This window comes from Callorhinus ursinus, unplaced genomic scaffold (genome assembly GCF_003265705.2).
Source record: "Callorhinus ursinus isolate GAN/ISIS: 27379988/994484 unplaced genomic scaffold, GSC_fseal_2.0 scaffold65, whole genome shotgun sequence".
Classification (NCBI taxonomy): domain Eukaryota; kingdom Metazoa; phylum Chordata; class Mammalia; order Carnivora; family Otariidae; genus Callorhinus; species Callorhinus ursinus.
Window position 1 is genome coordinate 7441398 of NW_027397127.1, and position 22845 is coordinate 7464242.

Here is a 22845-nt window from a genome sequence, read left to right on the forward strand (position 1 = left end):
TAAAACTTACTGATACATGATAGAGAGAGCCCAGTTGAGATAAACCTTACCTTTAAAAAGTACGGGAAGAGCATGGGAGTCATTTCATAAAATACTTCTGGTGAAACAAAGAGTTGGGATTGATCCTAATGAAAAGGGATGAAAGGATCTGCAGGTATTGAATATGTTGGGGAGAAAAAGCCACAGTTTGAAGTTTGTTCCAAAAGAGTTTCTTGAAGCCAGTGAACAGATTGAGAGGAAAGCAGTGGGAAAGACGTGTGTTTTCATAGAAGCATCTAGATGTCATAGGTGAGATGAGAAAAGAATCAAAACGGAACTTGACATTGAGGCTGAAGCAGCAAGGATATTTTTGGAAGACAAAAAAAAAAAAGTCAATAAAACCAGGATAAAATAGTTTGTTGTAAAGCTTTTCGGGAGGGATGAATCATTCATTCCTTCTTCACCAAGTATGAGATACCTCCCATGTGCTAGGTACTAGGGACAGAAGAATGAAAGGTAAGAATCCTTGATGCCTGTGAACAAATGGGATGAGATATATGCAGATAAGAAACTCACATACCTATAAAATAATTGCTTCAATGGGGGATACGTGCAAAATGGGAAGAGCCTTTAAATACACCGAAATGAGTCACGCAAGGCTTCATTCACAAAGCAGATTCTATTTGAGCTTAAACTTGAAGGAGAAATTGGAGTTCGGAAATAGGGCCAGGACATTCTAAGCACAGGGAAGTATGGGTGCAAAGGCGCAAGTGGTGTTCTGGGAGTAAGGAGAGAGAAGGTATGAGGACATTTGGTTTCGCTCTCCTTGAAGCCTCAGTAGCAAATTTTAGAGTGGGGGGAAAAGCATTTCCCCAAATCTCTTTTGGCGTGTACACAGAAAATGTAATAAAATTAGTTAATTCTTCTACCTCAATTTATCAGAAACCACAGGAATTTTAGGCTTAGTGCTTGAAAAAGAGAGAGCTGTTTGGATAGCAACCCTAAATTAATTTCGGGGCAATAGATTCTTGATCACTAGGGCTACTCAGTGGGTATGGTAACTACCTGCCCTCCGTTTAAGTAAAAAGACCCTTTTAGATGTGAGTCTGGTCCAGAGTGGAGATCTTTGGGACTTGACTCTTCAGAGTGAAAGTTTAGAAATGACACCGATTTGACAAGTCTCAGAGCCAAGTCGTTCTCTTTCTCTTGAGTGAAAGGAACAGTGAATTTCTGGTGATTAACCGAATAGTTAAGATTTGTGAAATCCAAATATTAGATATTAAACATCACTTAACATCTTTCTTATATCCTCTCTGTCACACACACCCCCATCTACCTTTTAAATTTTAGAGGTATTAGACCTTGGCTTGGGATGTTTCGTTTCAGTATGATGAGTTTGAGGTGGTTGCAGGGGATTCAAATAGAGATATTCCATAGACGGTAGGTTTATTTAGTTATAAACATCTAGGATTTTTGCCTTACATAGCTTAATAACTGCTACACATTTTGTTAAAAACAGGAAACTAGTATACTACCCTACATACAGGGTCCTGAGGATAATAAATTTGCATGACTCTTATCCCAGTTCTAGCATCATCATCCTTTTTTTACTCTATTTTATATAAATGAAAAGGTGTTTAGTTAAAAAAAAATAGGGGATTAGAGAAAGCTGTCTGCTATCAGAAACTCATCCTAAGAGTATTGTAGATAACAAAACTGCAAATGCTAAAAGAGGTACCAGCCAATCACAGTGCTGGAACGTCTACAGATAAATCATCCTGTAATATCACTCTTAATAGTTGTGGATATCAAATTCCAGCTGCAGCTATCAGGGCTCAAACTGACAACATTTTTAGAGTGAATTTCAGCTTAAGAAATACAATGAATGTGTACCCACTGAGCACCTCACTGGTGCATGGCACAGTGGCTGGGCTTTATGGAATTTTCCAGAGAAATTCAAGACATGGTTGCTGTCTTTGAGGAGCTTACAGTCGATTTATAATAATGAATTTTCACATACGTGAAACAATTTGGAGAGTAATAACATGGCTGTGTGATCAATCAAAACCTAAGTGATACGATATAGGAAAAAATGCCCTGATAGAGCAGAGAGAGTAGGGAAGGTTTTGGGTGGCAGGTATGACTTGAGATTTGTCTGAAAGGATACAGGACTTAGAAATGGGAGGGAAGGGAATTCCAGGATGGAGCTGTAGCCCCATCTGAGGTAGTGACAGGAACTCAGAATGGTGAGAATATAGGGAGTGGAGATAAGAGGACACGGCTAGAGTGAAAGGGAATAGAGTCGACTGGATAGAGTAGGGCCGTCTCCCAGAGCAGGAGTCAACACGCTTTTCCTGTGAAGGGCCAGGAAATAAGTATTTTCGGTTGTGCAGGCCATGTGGTCTCTGTCACAACTGCTCAGTTCTGCTGTCGTATAAAAGCAGCCCTAGACAAGGAGTAAAGGAATGAGCTGTGTCCGGTACAAGTTTTTTGTTTTCTACAAAAGCAATCGGTGGCCTGAATTTGGCCCCCAGGCTGTAGTTTGGCCACCCCTCTCCTAGAGCCACAGTCCCCAAACGACATGCCAGGCTGCACGTAACAAACTCACAGGGAGCCATAGGGTATTTTAAACTTTTGAGGGAAATACCGTGACACTTGACTTCTGCCTATAAATCCTAGAAATTGTTTTCTCTTCCTGCTGTAACGGATTACCTCTAACTTCACCACTTAACACAACGCTCATTTATTGTCTTCGAGTTCCGTAGGTTCGAAGTCTGACGCAAGTCCCGCTAGGCTGAACTGAAGGTGTTAGCAGGGCTACATTCCTTTCTGGGGGCGCAAGGGTGGGGGGAATCCATTCCCTTGCTGTTTCCAACTTGTAGAGGCTGTTGGCATTCCTTGGCCTGTGCCTGGCCCTCTTCCTCCATCTTCAGAAGGTCGAGTCCTTCTCACATCACATCACCCCATTGACCTTGCTTCTGTCATCACATCTGCTTTCTCTGCTTCTGACTCTTCTGCCTCCACTCTTCTCCTTTTAAGGACCCTTGTGACTACAGTGGATAATTCAGGATAATCTCCCTCTCTTAAGGCCAACTGGTAAGTAAGTAACCTTAATTCCATCTGCAACCTTAATTCCCCTGTGCCATGTAACCCGATATATTCACAGGTTCCAGGGATTAGGACATAGGTGTCTTTGGAGGACCATTATTCTACCTACCACAGCCTGCCCCCTGGCCTTCGAAGATCCACTTATATCTCACCTGCAGAATACATTCAGCCCATCGCAGCATCCCCAAACTCTCGACTGTTACAGCGACTCTCAAGGCTAAACTCTTGCCTCAATGTCAGCAGCTCAAAATCCCCAAATCTCATTCATCTACATCAGGTGTGGGTCTGAGGCATCCTGGGGTAAAATTCCTCTCCCATCTGCATGTGGGTTTTTTGTTTTGTTTTGTTTTGTTTTTTTGTTATTTCACTCTCAAAATATAATGGTGAGACAGGCGTAGGATACCAGTTACAGATATTCCAGTTCAAAGAGGGAGAAAAATGGAAGGAAAACGAAGTCACAGGTCTCAAGCAATTTCCCAAAATGCAGCCAAACTAATTCCATTACATTTCAAGACCTGTGACTAATCTCCTGGGGCTTGCAGCTTCATCCTGTGAACTTCAGGCTCCGTCCTCTGGGCCCGTGGCTGCAACCTGAGTCCTCTTTCCTTTTTCAGGGAAGGAGCATGTCTGTACAGCTCAGGAGCCTCGTCAGCCTGTTTCCCGACTCTAGAGTTTCGGAGGTCCACCAGCCTTCTTTCAGTTTTATACTCTCTCCATCCCTTCAGTCCAGTGAGGGAGTTCGTGGGCTAATATGCCATCCTCGAGAGCCTTGTGGGTCTCACATGTATGTCATGGATATTCATTCGGTCAGACAAGAAGCTCTTGACAGGTCTTTCCTCGATAATCCTATTTCTATTCTTGGCTTCTGCTGAGATGGCTGTGGAGGTCTGAGTCACATGTTTAAGCTTTTCAAAGAGCTTTTTGTGTGACTGAATACTCTGACCTTTTGATCTGAGATATTAGCAAAAGGTTTTCTAGCCACAGCCTTGGCTTTTTCTCTAGAGCATGCTTTCCTGACAGGGAATGTCTCAATTTTAGCATCTTCTGCAGTCCGGATAGGCTGAGGACTTCCAAAATCAGTAAGTCCTGGTTCCTTTTTGTCCAATAGTTCTTTCTCAGTTTATTTGTTTCCTCCCACGTTTTATGTGAGCAGTGAGAAGACACTAGGCCACAACTTTCAACACTTGCTTGGAAATCTCAGCTAAATGTCCAGTGTCATCATTTATAAGTTCTGCTTTCCACAGAACTGTAGGACACAATTCTGCTAAGCTCTCTGCCATGATGTAGCAAGGATGACCTTCCCTCAAATTTTCCAGTAGCATGTCCCTCATTTCCTCCTGAGCCTTCACCAGCAGCACCTAATTCATCATCTGTGATTCTACTAACAGTCTGTACCCAGTGATGTAGGTAGTCTCTGAAGAAATTTGTGTTTTTCTCCACCATGCCCCTCACTTCCTTCTGAGCCCTCACTGGGGGGTTGTTTAACATCCATATTTCTACTAACCGTCTGTTCAATCTAGAATCTAGGTTACAATCTCAGCTATTTCGGTCATGGTCCTCAAATTCTTCTGGCCTCTGCCCACCGCTCAGATCTAAAGCTGCTTTCCCATTTGGGGGTATTTGTTATAGCAGCACCCCGTTGCCAGGTACCAAAATCTATTGCATTCCTTTTGATTACATTGCATCTTTGCAAGTTTGGGTGTTTAGTGGTTGCTGTGATGAAAAAGTAACACATGAGAGAAATGAGGGACGCAGTGTCCAGTTTCATTCCAAGGTTTGAGTAGTGGTACACTGCCCAACAGGCATGCCCACGCATGCATCCCATTAGTAATTGTGGCTATTTAAGAATGAAATAAAAATTTCTTTTTCAATTCGTATGTATTATTTTCTCAAATAGATACTAAATTTTAGTACATAAATACTGATTAAATTGTTTGGACCTAACGGTGTGGTAACTGGAGCTAGTACATACTGCTTTTCACCTAAGGGTGCCATGCAAAACTCAAGACACAAAGGGTGCCATGAACCGAGAAGCTTTGAGAACTTCTGTCTTAGAGGGATGTTGGGTAGAGTAAAGTTGATGCCTTAGACAGTGAGACATCATTGTGTATTCTTGAATGGGGGAGTGATTTGAAACCATTCTATCTTAAGGATATAGTATATTATAACTGTATACAGCTTTATGGTTTTTAAGGTGCTTTACATGAATTAGGTCAGCTGATAAATCGGGAAACGGAGCACAGGATGGATTGAATGAAGGATTAAAGGCTCTTGGAGTAACCTAGGTGTGAGATGAATGTCTAAAATAAGAGTAGCCGTGAAGAAGGAAGTATAGGACAGATGCTGTGAAGAAAAGTTCCCACGATTTTGGTGACATATTAGATAAGGGATATAAAAGAGAGGGAAGAATCAAAGATCGTTGCAAGGTCTCAAATTCAGTACACTGGGATATTGGCAGGATCACTGATAGAGTAATGACTCTACTTTGAGAAAAGGAACTGGTGGAGTGGCAATGGTGGAAACTAGACCATAGGGGGGTGGTTAAGACAGGAGAATGAAGAGGAGGTAGTGAGTGTAGACCACATATACCAGGATTGGGGAAGTAAAGGGAAGGAGATGAATAGAACAGTGTTTTTGGAGAAGAAATGGGATTGTAGAATACATGGTAACAGTATCTTGGTTGAGATGGTAGTTACATGAGTATACATTTGTCAGAACTGTTAGAACTACACACTTAAAGAAGATTAATTTTACTCTGTGTAAATTTTACCTGAATACATGAAAACAGAACTTTATTTTTCTTTTTAGTTAAGATATAATTTACATACTATAAATGTCACCATTATTAAGTGTACACTACAGTGATTTTAGCATATTCACAAATTGTGCAACCATCGCCACTGTCGAACTCCAAAACATTTCCACCACCCTAAAAAGCGACCCCTTGTCTATTAGCAGTCACTCCAATCCCTGGCAACCGCATAATCTACTTCCCTTTATTCCTCCAGTATTTTTTTATTGTGGTAAAATAACAGGTACTGTAAAATTTACCATCCTAACCATTTCTAAGTGTATGGTTCAGTGGCATTAAGGACATGCACACTGTTACGCAACCATCACCACCATCCATCTCCAGAACTCTTGTCATCTTGCAAAACTGAAACTCTATACCAATTAAACAATAAGTCCCCATTCCCACTTTCCCCAGCCCCGGGCAACCACCATTCTCCTTTCTGTCTCTATGATTTTGACTACTCCAAGTACTTCATTTAAGTGAAATCACACAGTAATTTGTCTTTTTGTGACTGGCTGATTTCACTTAGCATAGGGTCCTCAAGCTTCCTACATGTTGTAGCATGTCAGAATTTCCTTCCTTTTTTAAGGCTGAATATATATTCTATTGTGTGTGTATGTATCTATACATAGGCACACATGCGCACGCTCGCAATACATTTTGCTCATCCATTCATCCATCAGCACACTGGGTTGCTTCCACGTTCTAGCTCTTGTGACTTATAGTCTATTTTGTTGGATATTAGTATAGCCACCATTTCTCTCTTTTGGTTACTGTTTACATGGAATATCGTTTCCCATCCTTTCGCTTTCAACCTATTTGTGTCTTTTTTATCTAAAGTTCATCTCCTATGGGCAGCATATATTTACATCATGTTTTTTTTTCCCCCCAGTCCACCAATCTCTGTTTCTTGATTGGAGAGTTTAAACCATTTACATTTAAAGCACTTATGGATAAGGAGGGACTTCTGCCATTTTGCTCTGTTTTCTATCTGGCTTAGAAGATTGTTTTTTTTGGTCCCTCATTTCCTATATTACTGTCTTCTTTTGTGTTCAGTTGATTTTTTTGTAGTGAAGATTTATTTCTCATTTCTTTTTGTGTATATTTTATAGCTGTTTTCTTTGTGGCTACCATGGGATTACATGATCCTGTGATCAGGAGCATCAAACAGTAGTCAGAGTGCAGATCCCCAATATTTGGAGGACAGGCTCTTTTTGCCCACCCTGGCTCCTGCAGGCTGCTCCTAAAATGTGTGCACAGCTGCCTGCCATGGGCCTGTGCATGGGAGATGGTAGCTACTCCTGTTCTAAGAGCTGAAATTTGCCGATGTACCATTCAAGCCTTCTCCCAAAAGTTGCAAGCCATCAGTAGACTCTAGAGTTCCACATAGTTCAGAAAGTTCTGCCAGTGCAGTGGCTGTCTAGGTGGGGGGATAGATTCCTGGTGCCTCCTACCCCATCATCTTTCCAGAATCCCATCTAATCCACTACTTTTAAAAATAGTTTTAAGGGGCGCCTGGGTGACTCAGTCAGTTAAGCGTCTGCTTTCAGTCCTGGGAGCCTGCTTTTCCCTCTGCCTGATGCATCTCCCTCTGCTTGACACTTCTCCCTCTGCCTGATGCTTCTCCCTCTGCTTGACACTTCTCCCTCTGCCTGATGCTTCTCCCTCTGCCTGCCGCTCCTTCTGCCTGTGTGTGTGCACACGCTCTCTCTCTCTCTGACAAATAAATAAAATAAAATCTTTTAAAAATAGTTTTAAAATAGAATTGTAAGAGAAAACAAGGAATAGTTCTTCGTCTGTGACTTGAAGGAAAGATACAAACATAGAAGTGTGAACGTTAGTAGCTTGGAGGGGAGTAAGTGTTTATAGGGGAGCTCACGGATGATGACTCTTCTCTGTGTAGTCAGAATCTAACTTAATATTAGTAAAGTGGAGGTAAGGAAGAATTCCTCTTAAGGAGAGAAGAGGTCTACAGAACCCTTCGGAATGACCCAAGGAGTCCAGAGATTTTTAAAAAATACTAAATTTGTAGTATTTTAGGTGTGTACAGCTCTACAATAAGATATAATCCTATGTTACAGAATTAAATAAGGACTAGTCATTTGAAATGGGCAGTTTTTAAAAAGTAAAATTCATGTTTTGTCTTAACATGCATTCCATCGTTTGACCCTAGGTTTACTGTTGTTCATTTGGGCAGAGAGATAAAAGAAAAAGAGCAAGAGCCAGAGCTGGGCCCCAGCCTCCACTAACAGATGCGCAGTGGAGGGTGGACGGGGACTTGGTTGTTCACTGGTGCCCTAACTGCTGTGATCAACATTTGAATGAAGAGCTATGTAGATATTTTTTAAGTTAGCATTGGATTGATTTGTAATAAGTAGGGTGCAGTATTTGATATTTGATCCTGACTTTCAACTTGGTCCTGAATTGTTTACCTGTAGTCATCTGACAGTCGGAGTAGCTCCACATCAACTTCTCAGTATGGCTCTGTCCTCGCTCTGCAATTTAGTCTTTTGTCATTGTCTACAGTGTCAGCTCTCCCACCTCATGATTCTAAAAGCCCTGAAAATTTGAAGAACACAGTCCTTTTTAGGACTTGTGATGATTTTACCTTTGCAACCAAAATGACCACTTAACATTACGACTTCATCATTTTGACATGTAATTTGCAAAGGCAGTGGATTCCCACCTTAGTTTCTGAAAGTGTAGATGTTCACACTTAGGCTGAATATTCTACACTGTCGGCTTCTGCTAAATGGGAGCATCTCAAAAATCGTAAAATTGTTCAACAGATCCTCAGCATCGACGTGCTTCTTCTTGCTTTTTCTTTCAGGTTGACAATAAATGCCCTTGCCCAGAAGCTCAATGCTTATTGGAAGGAAAAGACATCCCAAGAGAATTTGGAGACCTCAGCCATTGCCAGGCCAATACCGTGAGTAGTAAATACAGGATATAAAAAGTATCAGGGGTGATGTCCATAGAACAAATGGAAGGAACAAGAGTAGTAAGATGGTGCTTTTCACGTAAGGAAATTTAATGAAGTAAAAATAGGAAATCACAGGTACTAATTTCATCATTCTCTAGACCTCTTCATTCTGGTTTAACACTTGCATGGTTTGGCTCTTAAATAGGAAGAGTTTAGGACTGTGAGTTTATCCTACAGGCAGTGTGATATAGTGGAAGATGATGGCCATTTAAATAAGACACTCCCGGGTTGAAAATCTGGATCTGCTTCTTAATAGTTGGGTGAGCTTCGGTAAGTAAGTTACTTCACCTCCGTGAGAATATGAAATTAGCATGACATTTTTAGCATAGTACCTGGCATATGATAAGTGTTCAGAAATGTTAGCAAACTTCCCTTCACTTTATTCTTAGTGAACATTGTTGGATCTGTACCAAGGAATTTGAGGGTAGAAGTAGAGAACCCAGCATATCAGGAAAAAGGTAGAATTTATTGAATCTAAGATGGGCAGTTACATACAGAACTGTGGATCAGGATGACATGCCTCGGTGAGCCAGGAAGGGAGCATAAAGCAGAGGATGGAATGTGTAACAACACATACATAATCAATTATACCACCACCACCGTCATGACAAAGATTAGAGTGTTAAGAGTTTATTTTGGGGATTGTCCCCTGTGGGTTTTTTTTTTTTAATGGAAGTTATCAGGCAAATGTATGATATAAAATTTCATTTCAAATGCAACATGATCGGCTGTTGTGTGAATCACTGTCTTATTCTGAAGATCTCTGCTCATGTCCAGACTCTGTGGTTTTCAAAGAAATGCCAACTTAGACAAGATGCCATTTTTTTTTTTGCCTTGCAAATAAGCAGTGATTAATGCAATGAAGCAGATGTTCATATATTGCTGGAGTGTGTGTGTATGTGTTATACAACCTTTCTGGAGGCAGAATTGTAATAATTATTATTATTTATTGAGTACTTATATGCCAGGCCCTGGTCTAAGTTCTTTACATGTAAATTTATTTGATCATTACAACAACCCTATGAGGTAGACAGAATCATCATTTACCTCTTTACGAATGTAGATACTGATACACTGAGAACTTAACTTGCTCAAGATGAAACAAGTAGAAAGTGGTAGATACAAGGTTCAAATATAGGCATTCAGCCCCCCAAACCCAAGTTCTTAGCCATGACACTCTTCTGGAGGGATGCAGTGAGGGGAATATGGTGTAACCCCTTCAACTACCTATTTATTGAAAGCACGAGCTAAATGCCTCTCCTGTCTGCCTGGGTGGAAGAATCTACTGTAGTCTGATGTAAGCTGAGGAAAGGAGTTGCTGTCTCTAATGCTTGTCTCCAAGGCAGTAATATTGGTATACTTCTGTAAGCAGCTCTTCTGTGCATCTACATGTAAAACCAAAGCCAATATGACCTTTCCTCTCCCCTCCCACTACTTCTGAAAGTGCTTTTTGCTGTCTCTGACTCTAAGTAAAACAGTGGCTGTATGGAAATATGTGGACACCAGAGGTCAGGTCTGAGCTTGGAGCTTAGAGGTTACAAGGCTGGAGCAGCCTGGAGCTAGGAGAGGGGAAGAAGCTATATGTCCAAAAACATGTATGAATTCTCTTTGTTAAAACAGAGTTTTATTTTTTAAAAAAGATTTTTATATACTTATTTGTTAGAGAGAGAGAGAGCGTGCACAAGCAGGGGGAGCGTCAGGCAGAGGGAGAAGTAGGCTCCCTGCTGAGCAGGGAGCCCAATGTGGGACTCGATCCCAGGATGATGCGGGACTTGATCCCAGGACCCTGGATCATGACCTGAGCCGAAGGCAGACGCCCAACTGATTGAGACACCCAGGCGTCCCTAAAACAGAGTTTTAAACAAGAAGAGGACATTGTGTTTGAGTAGTAGAAATATGAGTGCCTTTTCTTTTTTATATTTTTCTGTATTTTCCAGTTTTTCTATAATAAGCTTATATTTTTATAGCTAGAAAAAAAGCATCATTTAAAAAGATAAGGAAGGGGCGCCTGGGTGGCTCAGTTGGTTAAGCGTCCGACTCTTGATTTCAGCTCAGGTCATGATCTCAGGGTCGTGAGATCAAGCCCCACATCGGGCTCCGCACTGGGCATGGAGCCTGCTTAAGATTCTCTCCCTCTGCCCCTTCCCCTCCCCACTCCACTCCCTGCTCACACGCGTGTGCGCGCTCTCTCTCTCTAAGAAAAAAAGATAAGGAGAACATTGAACTAAGACATAAAAGAACCCTATGGCTGTATTGCAATGGCCACTAGAAAAGCAGTATAAATGTAACATACACGCATTATGCTCTAGGCTAAATTACGTGTTTCTCAGATCGGTCCTCGGTGCTTTCTGCCCTCTTTTTGCTTTTCTCCAGCCTTCTCCCTCCAGTCTGCTTTTCACACTTCAGATGCGGACTACTTCTGTTATATACAGACCATCTCCTTTCTCAGAGCTACACAGTCACTGAGGTATAGGTGACTGGGTTATGCTTCCTGGCAGCGATGGGAGTGGCTTTGTGTCTTAAGCATAGAACTCTGGAAGGATTTTAAAAACCTTAATTTAACCCAGTTGTTGGCCTGGAGCCACCATATCTAGTTAGGAAATTTATTCACATTTATAGGACTTTTTAAGATTAATGTTGGGAATATCAACCTAATAAAATTTTGACTGAAGTATAAACAAAGACTTTCAAACAGAGAAAAAGAGAGGACTAGGGAGTCTGCAGGGAAATGGGGGAGATTTGACGATGATGATGCTTCCGTGACTTCCACAAATGCCTTTCAACCCTGTCACACAGTTGGATGGGAGCAAATAAAATGATTCTATGGGTTTTATTTCATGGTAATACTGTTACATATCTATATGTATATAAATTTTTCCCTAGTTAATTAATTTTAGAGTTAAAATTATCCTCTTGTTTGCTTAGAACAAGAGATTCTGGGTAAATACGATTCACTTCTGTAAATAATGGTAGCTTAACATGTTAATATTTGTTACTATTTTTCATACCTATATCTGGTATAGTTCTATTATTATTTTATTTGTGACGTTCAAGATACATGTTTTAGACACCTTGACCATAACGTAACAGTTCTAACATATTTCATATATAAAACTTTGTTCTTTCACTTTTAGGGTGCGCCTTTCTAACGTAAGGGCACAGAGCTAGGATATACACAGTCATACTTCTGTTTTCCTTCATTCAGGAAGATTCCTGACCAGACATGGGTACAGTGTGATGAGTGTCTTAAATGGAGGAAGCTTCCTGGCAAGGTTGATCCATCTACATTACCTGCAAGATGGTTTTGTTACTATAATTCCCATCCGAAATACAGGTAAGGTTGGGACTCAGTGCTGTGTTAGAGAAAATTCCTGATTTGTCTCTGCGTTCTAAAACACTTTTAAAAAAAGATTTTTTTTGAGTATAGTTGACCTATAATGTTACATTGCTTTCAGATGTCTGAGGCGAGCATAGTGATTCGACAAGTCTGTACGTTCTGCTGTGCTCACCACAAGCGTGGCTCCCCTCTGTCCCCATACAGCAGTGTTACTGTACCAGGGACCATGTTGCCCCTTGCCGTACCTTTTATTCCCAGGACTTACTCATTCCATAACTGGAACCCCACCCCCTTGCACTCATTTTGCCCACTTAAAACACTTGACCTCCAGTCCGCACTCTGCAGCCTGGCATCCGAGCCCCATGCTAACCGACCCCACCCTACCTGCCCAGCCTTTGTTTTTGTTGTACCTCAACGCAAACCGTATGCTTTGGCCAGACCTGCAGCTCCAGTGTTCCCTGCGTGCGCCGTGCTTGTTCCCTCCTCCGTGACTTGACCGTGTCATTCGGCCTGCTTGCAGTGAGTTTCTGCATTCCGTCTGCCCACCTGCACCGCAGCCCTCTGGGAAGCCGAAGTATTCTTGTGTGATACCTCTCCTGTTGACAATAGTTTACAGTGATTTTATGCTGGCTTCCTGTGGTCTTTAATTCTTGACACTTTTGTTCACATCCTGTTTGGTATGCTTTAGATGGTTTTCATATGTATATACTTTGGCTCTTCCAGAGACTGTAAACTATTCGAGACCAAGGGCTTTACATTTCAGGTGGGGTTGATGATTTTCTTCCCATGCTTCCCTTCCTCTGCCTAAATCTGTTGTCGTACCTTATTGTGCATTTAATGCCATCTGTTCACATGTACCCTGCAGGATCTAACAGCTAGATACTGCCTGGCATATTGGTGAGCATTCATTTCAATTTAACAAATATTTTCACTTTGACTCAGTAGTCACAAAGGTTCAAAAGAATAACTCCTTTTGCTTCACTTCAGCTGTGACTTTCTTAGTATTTTTTTCCTGTGGGATAAATGCTGATAGAAAAAAAAAGATACTAAAACAGGGTATGCGTTTTCAGAAAAATGTTTAAAATGGAGGAAATTAAGTAAATGAGGTCTAGGTCTATGATGAGTAAGCATTCCCCCATCATCGTCTACTGATGTCCTGAAGCCCCTCTCCCTGGACAGTAACCGGGACTGGGGGCTAGAATGTGGGACTGAGTGCTTAGCAGTCTCCCTTTTGAAGCCTGGATCTTCTGTCGGTTTACACTTTAGTCCAGAAGACATAACCTTCCGGGACGTGCCTCCTTATAAAACGGGTATATCATAGGGTTTCCAGTTGTTACTAATTTTCATTTATTTGTTCTAGGATTGCTTTTGATGATTGAATACATTTTCTAGTACTCCTTTTAGTGTTTACTCCTGAGATTCTCTTCCCTGTGCTCTCTACATATAGCAGATGTATTTCCATTTATAGAATCCTTTCTCTCCTCTGTGCTCTAGTCTCCGCTGTGTTGTTTTTACAACGTCAGCTCCTAATCTCTTATTGCTTCCCTCTGTCATAGCCTCTGATTTTCTTCTTCAGGTATCATCACTTAGTTTAGGGATTCTCATGCTTCTAGACTGCACCTTGGGAATTACTTTCTTCGTAAACCAGAGGCAAAAGACCCAGGTTCTAGTCTCAGCAATCATCTCTTTGTGTGGATCCTCGGGCAGGTCTCTCTTGTGCTTGAAATCCACTGTGTAAGAATAGAGATTATGCTTCTTGCCATCCACCATCATAGGAGTTTTGTAGCTGTCAGGTACTTTGAATGTCTTTGGGGAAAGGTGATATAGACACCAAAAATAATTAGATAATGGTATGCCTTGAAGTAAGATTGCTACATGTTGGATGCCTGGGTGGCTCAGTCGGTTAAGCATCTGCCTTTGGCTCAGGTCATGATCCCAGGGTCCTGGGATAGAGTCCCGCAAAGGGCTCCCTGCTCAGCAGGGAGTCTGCTTCTCCCTCTCCCTCTGCCTCTCCCCCTGCTCCTGCGTGTGCTCACATGCGCGCACTCTCTCTCTCTCGCTCTCTCTGTCTCTCAAATAAAATCTTAAAAAAAATAAAAGAATTGTTACATGGTGACCTGGCACACGGGTTTTGTAATGTGAGTGGAATCTGAACTCTATAGTGTCAGAGGGTTGTTGACCTCTATGACCTGCCTCGTCATAGTTGTAAGAAAAGTAAAGGGTAAAACCTAAGGGCACATTTTGTTTCCAAAAGATGATTTCTTCTCTGTACTGCAGGAGATGCTCTGTTCCAGAGGAACAAGAACTCATCGATGAAGACCTGTACTTGAGCAAAGCTAAGAAACAGTTGAGTATACCTAAGGTTCTCGATCATACAGTAGAGGGGCCTGACCCTTTGTAACAGGACGGGGGAAATTTTGAGAAGAGAGATGATTTTTTTTTTCTTTTTTGGCTTTGAATGATTTCCCTCTCACTTCTCTGTTCTCCCAATTCTTTTTATTTTTTTCTTTCTAATCACCTCCTGAATGTCTAACTCATGATTGTCTTCTGTCTCTCACCTTCCCCTCCCCCTCTCTCTTTTGATGGAGCATTTGATCTCTCTCTTCAGTGGCAGAGTTTAGGAAGACACCCTCAGTTACTCAGTGAGGCCCACACTATTTCTAATTCGGAAGGAACATTATAACCTCAATCTACAATTGAAAATCCATTGCAGATGGAGAAATTTCACGAGTGAACTGAATAGCACTTTTATCTTCTCCTAGAGATCAAGCCGTTGAGAAGAAGAAGCTGCCAGTGGACAATGAGAACCACCAGGTGAGAGACAGTCCACCCTCTTTCTTTTCTCACACGAAATTTTCCCCAACAGAGGACATAGGTTGAAGGGAGCAGCAGTCTTGAAAGCTGCATAGAAATAATGAACCATTTCTTCTGGTGGTCTTTTTTTCCATTGGATCTTTTGATTTTGCCTTGATCTGTTACTGATGTTCAGATCACCAAAAATAGAAGAGCCAAATCTTTTATTTCCCAGATTTGGATTTCGTACTGATTCTGGACAGTGTGAATGTCACGTTCAGTGTCACAGAACATTCAGGGTTGTGTTCCATCCTCATACCGGCTGCTCCTGTTGAGTGTCTGGTTTTTCCTCAGTCTCCTTTCTTCCAGGATTCAGGGATGATTCCTTCCTCCTTCCTCTCAGGAAGGAGGGGTGGTTCTCTGTGCCCCTCCCCTATCCCTGCTTTCAGGCTGGCTGGCTTTATAAAGACTCTGCTGTTTTGAATTTTCAGGAGCACTGTCTCTCGGACATGGTTGCCCAGCTCCGGACGCTGAAGGGTGCAATAAGGTTGGCCGTCCTCAGGGACACTCCTTTCCTGACAGCCACCATAGCACCCATGTATCTTCCCCACCCAACCTTGCCTTTCTGCATGATTTTCCTCTTGACCCTCTTTCCCAGAGATATCTGCTAGTAGCATGTTAGATTCACCTTCTCCCCCTGCCCCCGCCCCAGTCAGGGTAGGTCAGACTGGTGAGGATAGAGGCAATCTAATACTAATTCTTCTTGTGACATCCTGCCGAGACCCAGGCATATGAATACACAGGTTTCATACCTTAATGTCTTGGCTTAATCGTCTGATCTAGAGATTGCGAGATTTCCTGGGACCGCCCTGTCCTCATTCAGTTTACCTCCCCTTTATATACCTCCACCTTCATCATTTCTACTCTCTTCCTCAGCTGGCTCTCCCACAAGATCTTAGATGCATGTCTCTGTGTGTGTGCACTGTGAATATGCGTTAGTCTCTCGCATGCATTTCTCCAAAACCAGCCCTGACACTTGCTGCAATGCTCATTCTCTCCACCCCTGCCCGCATCACAGATCTCAGAGGAGTGAACACCCAGCCCTAAACTGGGTCACAGGAGAGAATTAGATGGTGATTAGGGGGCCTGGGTGTGTGTTGTGGGTGGGATGACTCTAGGAGCCAATAAGTGAGTTGGGGAGGTCTGTTGGTGTCCAGCCGATAAGGTTATAACTGAACTGGGTTCAGTGGTCTAGTGTACATTACCTCGCGCTGTTTGTTTTGTGTAGGAAACCAGTTTCTTTTTATTTGGCCAAGTGTTTTCTCCTAGCATCAGAAGGATTTGACTCATCCTTTTGGTATTTTGTTTGAAATTGGGATTTTTATGAATCGCTTCTTTCTTTGCTAGGTACTTGCTAATCCACTGAAGATCCCTGCTATTCAAGATATGGATGAATTGAACAGTAAGACAATTGGATACGAGGGAATGGACAGACCTAGCCGGCCTCCCTCTGTTGGAGAAGAAAGCAGGACACCTTCTCTTCAGCTTAAGCCTCTGGATTCCAGTGTTTTTCAGTTTTCCAGGTGGGTAGAAAACGTAGTGTGTCTTCAGTAGTAAGCCTCGGGCTCCGTTTTCCTGTAAAGTTGGGACGGTTATGGTGTTTATGTTTCTCCTGAGGCCTAGCATGGACTTCAGATGGAGAAACACGATGTGGGGGTAATAGAACTATGTGTTGCGTGTACTTGCAAGTTTTCAACATTACAACTGCTGTGTCAAGTCTGTCTGTTTCTCTCCTTTGAGGTAATCATCCAACAAATACTCTTTTATGTATTTTGTATTCACATTATGTTGGGAACTGTGTTAAGTGAAATAATGGACGTGAAAACTTTTTGAAAAGCATAATGTGCACTCCAAATGTAAGGTAATGTCACATAGGTGAGCGTTCTTTCTTTCCTTAAGCTTAGGAATATTGAGGTCCCGTGGGGCCCCATAGGCCTAGCACATGTTGGCCACATATAAAAAATAACTATTAGAAGTTTGTGCCATTAGGCAAGCCTTCTCGTTCATTGTCTCCTAGAGCCAGTTGTGAATGTGAGTTAGTTTTGGGTTTCACTTGTCCATCTTCTAGCACCTCGTCGGTATAATTTTGTTAGTCTTTATAACAGGAAGGCGCATACCTTTTCTTTTTCTTAAATAACAAGGGTATTTTGAAGTGTTGGAAGATACGGCTGCCCCTCTACTACCATGAGACTGGAACTCAGGACTCCTAGTTAGGACTTGGCTTCTCCTCTCTGCTATGCTTCTCGCTTCTGGCAGGGCCAGACCATAAGGCATGGACAGAGGTGCTCTTTAAAAGTAGAAACTTCTGCAGTCATCAGTAACGTGACTGTTATATCATGGGTTATGAACTTTTCGTTGACCTCTTCATTTGGGGTATTTTCTTAATCTAGTCTAGGATAGAAGCGATGGTATATATATAACAGGGTAAACAAACAAACAAACAAAGCACCCAAAAAACGACTCCTGGCTTTCCCCCCTGATGTTACTGATTCTTTTCCTTGTGTCTTGCTTCGTAGGTGGGTCTTTTCAGCTTCTCATCTAGACAAACATCTCCACATGTGGCCAAGTCCCCTATTCTGTGATTCTTCCACAATTAAGCCCTGTAGACATTGGGAGAAGCCCATGACCCCCCTGAACATGAACAAAAGGTCTTGAGAGGAAGTAAGCTATCTTAGGAGCGACACTAACAAAACTCTGAAGGAATTAAATGAGAATCGGTGTGAGATCACCTAGAACGATGCCTCGGAAGCTAGGAGGCACTCAGTAACTACTGTGAAATCGGAGTCCTGTGGCAGGAGCCGTTTCTAAGATTGAACTGTGCAGCAAAATATAGTCCAGTCCGTCTCAGGGCCTTGAGTCTCATTTGAGTCTGTTCCCACCCGTAGTTTTCCAACTCCCGTTGTAGGTGGGGAGGGACATACAGTCAAGCGCTGTGTGTTTTTGAAGCACCTTGTTGCCTCTCTGCTTCGATCTCCTTGAGGTGGCCACGCATCCAAATTGCCATTGGCATTTCAAGCTGTCGTAGCTCTTGAAGGCTGTCCTTTCCCTGCTGCGACCACTGTCTTTTCCTTTTTCTTCAGTGTTTCTTTTGTTACCCTAGAGTGGTTTCCAGTCCCCTGAAGGAGGTCACAGACGCGGATACATGTATGTGTGTATTTAATGTGTGCAGTATGGCAGTATAACCATTGGGTGGCAGACTTCATCAGGCTTTAATGGGATTTCTGTAAGCATTATTTACCGAACGGCCACATCCAGATTTGGGTTTTGGCTACAGAGGACAGGCAAAAGTACATCATTTGTGTGTAATTTTAATTTGAGAATAATATTCTTTCAAGGGAAAGAGATAACGTGATCATTGATGTTGCTAATGTCATATTTTATGTAGGCTCAGTAAGCTGAGGATGTCATTTTAAGCTACATGGGTAAGGGGATTCAGATTGAGCGCAAAGAATCCGCCTTTTCATAGGGAGAAATGAAGGTACACAAGAGTTTGGTAAAATATACAGGGTTTTCTTGGTACAACAATGTTAATGAAATAATAGGTTTAGTTAGGAGTTACAAAGGTCTCCTTTGTTATTATCAAAACCTGAAGCTGATAAGGGTCCTTGGGTCATGTAGTATAGCTTTCCAACTCTAGATAAAATAAAGCCCATACTATCCAAGAGAGTTTTTTAAAAGTTTGAGCGGGGTAAGTTATATGACCTAGCAGGGGCCCCCGAAGGGTCATTGGAAATAGCTTTGTGAGTTTCACAAACTAGCCAAGGGGATGGGAGGACGTGCAGTGGAGAGTAAGTTCAGCCAGGATGCAAGTGGGCATAATCGTTTAGCTTATTTCTGTTAAAGGAAATAGTCCTTTCTGTTCATTCATACTGCATATATTTGAGTGCTTGCTGTATGAAAGGCAATGTTCTAAGGCAGCGATGGAATCAAAAATGAAGGAGCTTATGGCAGTCAAAGTTATACATGTAAGTATCCCCAATACATGCTAGGTTTCATACGTGTGGTTACAAACGTAAGGTCCAAAGTATCCATTAGCATATGGACAAAGGAGAGAATTAGTAGCTGTAATTTATTTAGATGTTTAGAGACCCCTTGAATAAACTGTATGTCAAAGGCTAATGATAAATAGTTCATGTTTTATTTTTTATCTTTTTATTATTTTTGAAGATTTTACTTATTTATTTGACAGAGAGAGACACAGTGAGAGAGGGAACAGAAGCAGGGGGAGTGGGAGAGGGAGAAGCAGGCTTCCCGCCGAGCAGGGAGCCCGATGCGGGGCTCCATCCCAGGACCCTGGGATCATGACCTGAGCCGAAGGCAGACGCTTAACAATTGAGCCACCCAGGCGCCCCTTAGTTCATGTTTTAAAAAGGATAACAAAAAGAGACCATCCAAATTACACTGTAATAGTCGAAGGAGAGGAAGACAGACATCCTAATATGTTTGAAGGAATATTTGAAAACAACAAACACAAGGTAGAAACAGAAGAACAATTTTATAAGTGAATAAGATGGATTCAGCAGCCAGTATTAACATTTTAATGAGAGAGACTTCCAGAATGGAGAAATGTGAAGTGTCATGGACTCTTTCACCAACAAATAACCATTTAACTGGAAAATATTATTAAACAAAACAAGCATTTGAAGTTCCTGGAAATTGTCCTAGAGGCATTTAGCAAATACATATTCATTCAAGAAAACCTATGAAATCTCAGAGACAACCACAAGAGTCTTCAGCATTTAGCTTGCTCTCGTCCCCCTCCAAGCTGTATTTTACAAAAACTTCTCAGGGAGCTCCAATCCAGCCGGGTGCGGTCAAGAAGCTGCGGGCTCCCTCTTTCCCTAGCTCCCAGTCTAGAGCTGTGGTTTCACCTGGGTCGGACAGGCCTCCGACATTTCTTGTGTCCCCTAGTTCTGTCTTGCCTAAGCTCTATTCCAGGCAGACCCGGAGGACTAGGTCTCTCTCCTCCCACCCAGCCCCCACTCAGGGTGGAGGCTCTCCCCCAGGGAAAGCGTGCTGACGATACTGGACTCCTGTTGCTCTAGCCCCAGCATGCTTATAGGACAGAGGTTCATGCCGGAAGCAGCAAGCCCAAGAAAACATGCCAGCATCCACATTCATAAAGAAAACTTCTTTATTTCATGCCACTTCTGCACAGTGGCACTGAGGTTCTGCTTAGGGCAAGAGGCCTTAAAGATGAAGAACTTCACTCTACCGGAAGGAGCTGACTTTTATTATATGGAATGGATCACGGAACATTCCATTCATAAAAGCATTGTCAAAAATAACGGAGATCTCGGTGAGCAGTAATTAAGGGAGCACTCAGCTCCGTGATACACGTTACAATGAGCAAAATGGCCGAGAGGTCAGAAGTTTGGTAACAGAGAGAACCAAGGAGAAAGCCAGTCAAAAGAGCTCTCCTGGGATCACAGTCAGCCCTGGGATTAGGAAGGCTGTGCATAAACACAAGGCTCCATTTACTCAGGAGCAGTCAGACCAGGACATGCAGTGGACTTTACATCAGTCCTCGAGCCTCACGCAGATCAAACAACAAAAGGACAGGGCCCTCACTGGCACTAAGGGCTTACGCACAGCCTCTGACCAACCACTGGCCCATTCATATGCTTTTCTGACCCACGAACAATTCCTAGGAAACCAGGCCGAAAAAGAAATCACACATATCCTGATAGACTGGAAGACCACGTACGTGCTCAAAGTTGTGCCCTCTCCGAGGAGATTCAAGAGGGAAAAATCCAAGCCGTTACTGCCTGGCCGGATGTGGGGCCGAAACAGATTCCTTGAACTGTGATAGCGGCCTCCACGCCACACATACATCCAATGGGAAAGGGTAAAAATCTAACTGGCTGAGGGGGCTTAAGCACAGTCTTTGACCAGTCAGTGGCCTATGCTGACCCAGGGCTGACCCCTAGATTGCCAGGTAAGAGGAGAAACCAAGAAGAAATCGGTTTCCTTTACAGTATACAGCCTCTGATATTCCTGCTCAGATTTCTTCAGCCAAGTCACTAAATAAACAACCAAGCGAACAACGACGTCAACCACTCAGGGAGATGGGAGCAGTAACCAGAGTTGCTGTGCTGTGTTACCTAAAACATCCAACTGTCAGGGCGCCTGGCTGGCTCAGTTGCAGGAGCGTGTGACTCTTGATCTCGCAGTTGTCAGTTCAAGCCCTCCGCTGGCTGTAGAGATTACTTTAAAATTAAAAAAAAAAAATCTTTAAAAAGATAAAATAGCCAGTTGGCTGCAAAAAAAAGTCATGAGACATGCAAAGAAACAGGAAAGTGTGACCTGTACATAGGAGAAAAAAAGAAAGCAGATAATAGAAACTGCTCTTGAAGAGACCCAGATGTTGGATTTAGCAGACAAAGACCTCTAGGCAGCCATTATAAGGAAGGGATAACTGGGTGATGGGCATGAAGGAGGGCAGTTGATGGAATGAGCACTGGGTGTTATTTGTAACTGATGAATCACTAAATTCTACCTCTGAAACTATAACCAACTAACCAACCAACCAACCAACCAACAAAAACAGTGGAGACCAGAGGGCAGTCGGGTCACATATTCAAGGTAGTAAAAGAAGAAAGAGTGTCAAGCAAGAATCTTAAATCCAGGAAAACTCTCTTTAGAAAATGAAGGTGAAATGATACATTTCCCAGATAAAAGCAGATGGAATTTGTTTCTAGCAAAACTCCCTTTCACGAAATACTAAAGGGAGTTCTTTAGGCTGAAAGCAAGTGATACCAGATAGTAATTCAAATTCACATGAAAAAACAAGAGTACTGGCAATGGTAACTAATTCATTATAAAAGACAATATCATGGCATTTTTTCCTGTTTCTATTCCTTTTTTTTTTAAAAAGATTTTATTTATTTGAGAGAGAGAGAGCATGAGCAGTGGAGGGGCAGAGGGAAAAGCAGACTCCCCGCTGAGCAGGGAGCCCGTGGGGCTCGATCTCAGGACCCCAGGATCATGACCTGAGCCGAAGGCAGTCGCTTAACCGACTGAGCCACTCAGGTGCCCCCTCCTGTTTCTATTCTTAACTAAGTTAATTTAAAGAATAATTTAATAAAACAATATGTATATATTTGTATATAATTTTACATATGTGTACAACGTTATTGTTGGGCTCATCCACAAATGTGAAAGGTTTGACAATAACCGCACAAAGGAGGTGAGTGGGAGCAAAGCAGTACTGCAGTAAGGAGAGAACACCATAATAAGAAATGAAGAAAATTTTCAATGGAAAAATAAGGTTGATCTAGCAGATTCTATAAGCATTATAAATATGGAATTGCTCTGCTTTCTTCTCTCAGCTTCCTCAAAAGATACAACATTACATAAAGTAATAATGATAGCAATGTGTTAGACTTGTAAATGCTAAACCAGAAAATGTCCGTATAATGTGAAAAGAGGAACAGTAGAAGAAGAAAGGAACAAAGAAGGCATGGCACATATAGAGCACAGCAAGCTAAATAGCAGATGTAAATTCTATCATCTCAATAATAACATTAAATACAGCTAGTTCAAACTATCCAATCAGAAGACAGAAAATACCAGATTGGATTTTTCTTTAATATCCATGTATACGGCAGATATGCTTTAGATTCAAAGATACAAATCGGTTGAAAATAAAAGGGTGGAAGCAGATAAACCATCCAAACAGCAACCATAAGAGAGCTGGAGTGCTTACACTAATATCAGACAAAATAGACTTTAAACAAAAAATGTTACTAGATATTACACAGGACATTTTATAATGACAGAGTTCATCAG

At 42.1% G+C, this 22845-nt stretch overlaps 1 protein-coding gene and 1 long non-coding RNA gene across 7 annotated transcripts in view; one reads left to right on the forward strand and one right to left on the reverse strand.

Moving 5' to 3' along the window:
* MORC4 (MORC family CW-type zinc finger 4) overlaps window positions 1-22845 on the forward strand; it is a 51500-nt gene that overhangs the window by 21123 nt on the left and 7532 nt on the right. For all 5 annotated transcript variants that reach the window (XM_025853727.2, XM_025853728.2, XM_025853729.2 and 2 more), the window contains 5 exons: window positions 8712-8810; window positions 12070-12198; window positions 14479-14547; window positions 14964-15015; window positions 16402-16577. In XM_025853727.2, the coding sequence (XP_025709512.1) occupies window positions 8712-8810; window positions 12070-12198; window positions 14479-14547; window positions 14964-15015; window positions 16402-16577 (525 nt within the window). The remainder of the gene's footprint in view (window positions 1-8711; window positions 8811-12069; window positions 12199-14478; window positions 14548-14963; window positions 15016-16401; window positions 16578-22845) is intronic.
* LOC141371285 (uncharacterized) overlaps window positions 1-22845 on the reverse strand; it is a 39922-nt gene that overhangs the window by 1657 nt on the left and 15420 nt on the right. Inside the window, exon 3 of one of the 2 annotated variants that reach the window (XR_012376112.1) lies at window positions 20969-21263. The exons of the other annotated variant lie outside the window; for it this stretch is intronic. This is a non-coding gene — a long non-coding RNA (uncharacterized lncRNA). Of the gene's footprint in view, window positions 1-20968; window positions 21264-22845 lie in introns of those variants that run through there. 2 annotated transcript variants of the gene reach the window in all.